Here is a 6,816-nt window from a genome sequence, read left to right as displayed (position 1 = left end):
TATTATGTTTTGTTATTAAGACTTAATCCTAATATCCGTATTTATTATATTGAACAATTTTTTCATTTGTTACGTATTGTTTACGCATCGAATGCAAAAGAGACGATCAAGGTGACTATTAGTCCATTCTAAAATGCATTATCAATATTAGAGATTAACTATTAAACCAAAGTATGTGTTTTTTATACGAGGTTTATATACACATTTTTTTAATTGAAATTTAATTACTAAAATAATCAGATTTTTTAAAAGCAGAATAATCAAAAGTCTTGAATATAAAAATTGGCAACAACAACAACAAAGTCTTGTCCCACTAGGTGGGGTTGGCTACATGAATCAAATGATGCCATTGTATTCTGTCATGTATCATGTCTATAGAGAGGCCGTTTATATGTAGATTTCCCTTGGTGACTCAATGTTTTATTCTATTTTTGTTAACTCTATAGATTAAATTATGATGAGTGATGGTTAAAAAATATAAATATAAATATAATTTAATTCTATCTAAAATATATATTGTTTCGAGGGTTATCTGAAACAGATGATAATATTCAGATTGAGTTAAATTTATTGATAACTTTAAAACAACTAACTGAGGCAGAATTTCCACTCAAGCTGCAAAAAATTAAAGATCTTGCAGGCAACATTGTCAAGCCAAGGCTAATTATTCAACATCAATTCTCTTATACAATTCAATTATCTCTTTTTGGGCTGGCAATATACAATTCAATTGAATAACACATTGATGAAATTTCTTATTGTGCAACAAGCCTCTTATAACTAACCAAACCCTAACTAGATTCAACAAATTCAATGCTTTTCAACAAAAAAAACTCAGAATACAGAGTTACAGACAACTCAACCTCCAAATCCAGAAACAGAAAAACTAAGTGAAACAATTCAAATTAAATTCAGACTCACATTAAGGAACAACCCAACTCAAAACACAATCCCAATTCAGAATCTTAGAAATCAAAACTAAAGAAGCAGCGGCTTACTGGAGACACGGCGAGGGAGGAATGACGGTGGTGACAGTGAGCTCAGAAGAGGATCATCAGTTTCTTTTTTTTATTTTAATTAAAGTTTCAAAACCAGATCAATTTCAGTACTGCACCATTCAAACAAAACAAATCAAATTCAAAACAACACAATTTACACAAAAATGTATACATATACACAAAGTTGAATCAGAGAAAACAGATCTAGAGAGAAAAACAGAGAAACCGAATGAAGCCATTATGGACGAGGAAGTTGAAGGTGTGGTTGTCGCAGTTGTAGGTGAACTTGTTGGAGGAAAAAATATTCATCATGATCATGATACTGTTTGTATATGCATGAATATATTGATGACACAGAAGATTATGTCAACATACAGGTATATATGAGCTTCATTTGGTCATGTATATGAAAGATAAATTTTGCTGCCTAGATAATTGACACTGTTCATAATATATGTAATTTGTTCATGCAGCTTGACAGTCACAGAAATCAACTGATTCAGGTAAAATAAAAATTTAAAATTATTTCCATTCAGAAGCAACAAAAATATTCATGAAGCAGCAAACCGAAACAGCAAACAGAACAGGCAGCATAGAAAATCAAAAACAAAAATCAAGATCAGAACATATTCATGAAGCAGCAAAAACAGATTGAAGATTCATGAAGCAGCAAAAAAAGAGAATCAAAAACAGATTCATGCAGCAGCAAACAGAAGCAACAAAACTGGATTGAAAAACTGGTTCGAGACTCAACACGACTTGAAAAATAGATTGAACCTGAAGCATATTTAACTGGATTCATATGTTATTTTTTTTTAACTCAGATGCCCTATTATTTTTTTTTTCAAACAGAACAGGCGAGCTCACAATCAGTGGGAAGCATGTTCAAAATCAAGAAGACAAGAAAATCAGTCTTACCGGCGAATGAGAGGCGGGCTCAACGCGGTGGTGGTCGCGGCTGCTGTGCAGTGGTTTGGGTGGCGAATGAGGAGCGCTTCTGGGTGGCGAATGAGGAGCGCTGCTGGGTGGCGAATGAGGAGCGCTGCTGGGTGGCGACTGGCGAATGAGGAGCGCTCTGGAATCTGGAGCTTGGTGGGCGACTGGGCGGTGGCAATGGTGGCCTTGGTGAATGGTGGGTGAGGGGGGAAGAAAGGGGAGGCTGGGAGCTTGGGTGATTGGTGGCTGATTAGTGATTAGGGTTAGGTTAACGCGTACGCCAGTTTCTTTCTTTATTTTTTTTTTAATAGCCAAAACGACGTCGTTTGGCTTCTGAATTTCCAAACCACTGAACCGCCAAAAAATCGGACGGTTCTTTCGGTTCGCCGGTTAACTGTCGGTTCGACCGATTTTTTCACCGGTTCTTTGTCATTTGGTTTTTTAGATTATCTGAACCGGTTAGGTAACCGGTTCCCAATTTTTTCGATTGAACCGGCCGGTCCGGTCCGGTTTTCAAAACCATGGTTTAAACATGAGATCCAAACTTTTTTGGGGTAGCATCCGACGTCTTCTGGTATCGAGGTGCTGCTGTTCGAGTTCCTTTTGAGGAGGTGAGAGGTGGTACCTACAAGTGACTCTGATACTTAAGTTAGCAAGGGTTTTAGGCAAATTTTTAGTAGATTGGATTCAAATTATACCGAAAGGTGTCAAGGTATTTATAAGTATAGATGTAGAGTCGATAATCGTCTTTTAAAGTCGTTCTACCTTTGATGGTGGGTAGTCGTTCCCTTTTGTTTAGGGAGGTTGTTAAGATCTCTTTCTTAGATGAGAGAGATTGTAGGGATTGGTTACTTTTTCGGATAAATAATGCCGAATTTGACGTCGATACAACTGACTAGCATATTGTCTGTAGATTGGGTTTATTCACTTTGGGCCTGATTATGTATTGGACCAGGGGTATATACACACTTACTGATTTAGAAATTGAAGTTTTATGTTTATAGGTACTTTTACAAAGTGATTTGAATTTAGTGTCAAATTATAAATTCTTTTGAGTATTAGATTTTGGATGTTCATTTGGATGGTTTAGAAACTTTTGGATGTCTATTAGGTTGCATTTGTTTTTTTGGACCGAGAGATTGAAATTGAGTATTGTGTTTGATGACTAGAGAATTAAATTAAAATTTTAGTCTTGAAAAACAAAATTTCAGTTTATTTAGTACCTCTAAAAGAAGAAAACACAAGAAATTGAAATTTTTGAGAACATAGTGAATTTTTAATAATTTTTTCTCAAAAAACTGAGACTAAGTTCTAAGGAGTAAAGGGTGTCGTTTGTGACTGTGGGAAGAGAGGTGAAGCTGAGTTCTCAAAACGTGAGTCTGACTCTAATGATAGTGATGACGATGAAGAGAAATTAGAGTTTATTTTGTTTTTTTTTTTCTAATTAACAAAGGTATTTAAATAATTTTATTTGTTTTAATTTCTATATTTATCTTAAACCAAATAAGATATATACATTTCATATAAAACATAATACAAAAATTTAATTTCTATTTTTCAATTTGTCTCCGTTTCTGTAATTCTCTCTTCCAAATGTAGTCTTAGATTTTAAATTTTTTAATTGGAATGTTTAATCTAATTTTAGTTTGTTAAATTTTTTGGCAAGTGACCACTAAAGTGTGGCTGCTAGCAAGATGGCACCAGAGAGTGCTCGGCAAAGGTGGCCGACGAAGGACAGCTGATGGGGAGAGGTAAGGTTGTGATGCTGGTGGTGATGAGTGATGTGAGGAAGAAGAGGGGTAAAAAGAGAGCGTCAATGTAAGGATAAAAAAGAAACTAAAAAAAAGGTTGAAATTAGTGTATGCAGAGCCCAATCTAGTGTATGCAAGGACAATGTGGTAACAACAAAATAGTCAAGTGGCGTATAAATGTTGCCAATTGCGTTTTGACAATTAGGCAAGTGATCTAAATAAAGAAAATATAGATTTCACAACACACTTCAACAAAGCCAGGGAATAAATCTGTGGAAATCAGAATAAAATTTATGCTTAAAGTTAAGAAAGTCTCATCAGTAAACCCGCATGAGATTCTCTTCTAAAGAACACAAACCCTCCTCAGACACATCAGGTAATGTTAAAAACAAGAAAATGGAGAGAATATAATTTTTAAAATTAAAAATAAAAAAGAGAATCTTTTAAATAAAAAATAGTGTTATTACCTTGAAAAGAATTCGAGTATGATTTTACATGCAACAGTTCTATGAAGTCATCTGAAATTATATATACATGAAAAGAAATTATGGAAGAGATGGTGAGAGGGGAGGATGTGTAACTTTTAGCTCTCCACAGTCACTAATGTAGACAGTTGTAAGTGGCCTGTTCCATGTGGCACGAGCATTCTGAGCCCTTTCATCTCCAAAAAACTCAGCCAAGTCATTAAACTGGCGAATTCGTTCAGATGGTTGGTAAGTCGGAATGGAAGCTATCGCTGTGACAACGTCCAAACCTGCGATTAGATTCAAACACAAACTGAGCACTTGGTAAGGGCGACCGAAAATGGTACTCATGTAACTTAGCATCCAGACTATATAACGATCAAATACTACAAGACTTCAATTCATATCGTGACATCAGATTAATACATTCATTCACTGTATAGAACTATGGACAACAAAAGGTCAAATCTTAATTTTTTTAAAGCTAAAGAACAAGGATTTTGTGAAGCAGAAAGAATTCACAGTTTCTTAAAGTAAACACAACCAACCAATTTAGAGTTGTTCAATTCGACTCGTCAGTAAAAATTAACCACAACCAGTAAACCCAACGTAATAGTATTGAGTCCAGGACTATAAACAATTTCTTTTTCCATGTACAAGTACACAAATTATAAGGAAAAACCACGGGAAAGTTGAATGTGTTATGCCAAAACCCCCATTCTGATAATTCCTCTTTCTCATTTATTCTTCTCTATCCTTACACTTCCTAAATATCTTTCAGGCTGACATATGAAACATTGTAACCGGTGTAGTCGACTTCACATATTTAGATTGTATACCATTTAATTTCCTTCTGGTAGGCATGCTTTTATTTTGCTATACCAAATTAACATCCTATAGCATACTCAACTGCTGATAACTATAGTTATAGCATTTTTTTATTAGAACCAGAGAAAAGCAATCCTGTTCAAGCATTTAACACACTACACAGTCTACACTTAGCATACTGAAATACTTATTTACTAACACTTAGCATTTGACTACCTAAGAAGAACCATTAAAGTAGGGATTTGATTTCACTCATTATGAGTCAAAAAGATATATGAAGCAAGTTTCACTCTGTATCAAAGTTAGGATACCAGGGAATACATGAGTTTCATAAATGATGTGTACACCGAATATTTGTATACAAATATATTTGTTGTTTAATTTATTTTTAATATATCTTTTGTATTTCAATATGTATTTTATATTAGTTACTGATTTTAAAATACATCTTAGTATAATTGAGGAGGTTTTATTGAACTTCTTACCAGTACTACTAATCAGCCTTATCATTTTCATTTTCATTTTTTGTAATTGTATTTCCTTCTCCCCCCTCCCTTTTCTCTCTGTTCAATTTGATACTATAACAAACTAACATTCCAACAAATTCCATAGCATGGAAAATTGATTTACCTTCTAGCACGGTTCCAAAGACAATGTTCTTATAATCAAGGTCAGGACAAGGGCCAGGTCCAGTGGTGATCAGGAACTCAACGTTGCGGTAACCAGGGTCAAGCTTGATCTCGTCATCGTCGTCGTTCTCGGAAAGCGAGAGCGAAACGACGCCGGGCCGTGAGTGCATCAGGGAGAAGGCCTTAGAGTCGACAGTCTCGGTATTACGGGCGAGGTCATGGGGTGGGCGGACCTCGCCCTTGTCAGGCCTGCCCTGCCGGCCGGCAAGGAAGTAGCGTCCAGGAAAGATCTTGTGGACGAGAGTGTTCTTGTAGGAGGAAGCGGTGGAGTTGGAGCCGAGGCACATGGACTTGAAATTTGAGACGGTTAGGGGGAGGAGGTTGCCGTAGAGGCCCAGGACGATGCGCCCCAGTGGGGTGGAGTCGGAGCAGAGGGTGGAGAGGTTGTCACCGAGGGTGCGGTTGGGGAGGAAGTAGTTGGGACAGAGGCTGAAGTCCATGAAGATGCGGTCGGTGATGGTGGGGTTGGGAGGCTGGGGTGGTGTGGTGGTGGTGGCGGAGAGGGTAGGGGCGAGAGGGACGGAGAGGGTGGTGGTAGTGGTGGCGAGGAAGAGGAGGGAGCGGCGGGTGAGGTTGGGGTGGTGGAGGAGACAGGTAGGGGTTGGTGTTAGAGAGAAGCCCATGGACGCAACCAAGTGAACATGGTTCGGGTTCGGACGTTCAGTTATGCGGCGGAGAAAACTAGAGGATGACAGTGGGGTCTACCTCTGAGACTCAGTTATACTGTGCTTCATAAAATTATCCGTTCTTGAAATTGGATTTGTTTATAAATAATAGAGTAATCATGTTATCCATTTTCACAAAGAGGCAGATGTTTTTTATTTAAAAAAAAAAATTCCCCGTTGTTAATATTTTTATTTTAGAATAATACGAAGAAATCTATTAAATAGTAATAAAAATTAATTTTGTGGGAGTTTTATTTATAAGTTGTGGGAGTTTTAAATTCTTACAAATTTTTTTTAACAATATAATTATGGCAACTAACTATGACAACTAGTACTACCACTTTTTTCATCCTCATCATTATCATTTTTATTTTTACTATTTTTATTGTGTAACTATACTTTATCACCATCGTTATCTCCTCTATTGTAATTATCACTAATACAAATATCATCAACATTAATGTTATCTTATTTCATTTTTTATT

The 6,816-nt window shown here is 36.3% G+C and overlaps 1 protein-coding gene across 1 annotated transcript; it reads right to left on the bottom strand.

Moving 5' to 3' along the window:
- LOC107630605 (peptidyl-prolyl cis-trans isomerase CYP28, chloroplastic) lies at window positions 4,127–6,403 on the bottom strand. Its single transcript, XM_016333797.2, has 2 exons — window positions 5,608–6,403; window positions 4,127–4,439 (listed from the first exon to the last, which is right to left on the bottom strand). Exons 1-2 carry the CDS (start codon window positions 6,287–6,289, stop codon window positions 4,231–4,233), a joined length of 891 nt encoding a protein of 296 aa, XP_016189283.1. The 5' UTR covers window positions 6,290–6,403; the 3' UTR covers window positions 4,127–4,230.

The sequence above is a fragment of the Arachis ipaensis genome, chromosome B03 (genome assembly GCF_000816755.2).
Source record: "Arachis ipaensis cultivar K30076 chromosome B03, Araip1.1, whole genome shotgun sequence".
In the NCBI taxonomy this organism is placed as follows: Eukaryota; Viridiplantae; Streptophyta; class Magnoliopsida; order Fabales; family Fabaceae; genus Arachis; species Arachis ipaensis.
Note: the sequence above shows the minus strand (reverse complement) of the source record. Positions and strands in the feature narration are given on the sequence as shown.

What these genes read in the sequence shown, in the direction of transcription:
- LOC107630605 (XM_016333797.2), bottom strand. Translation starts at nt 6,289, where the DNA reads ATGGGCTTCTCTCTAACACCAACCCCTACCTGTCTCCTCCACCACCCC. An exon ending in CTTTGGAACCGTGCTAGAAG is followed by an intron (nt 4,440 to 5,607) that starts GTAAATCAATTT and finishes ATCTAATCGCAG; the next exon opens with GTTTGGACGTTGTCACAGCG.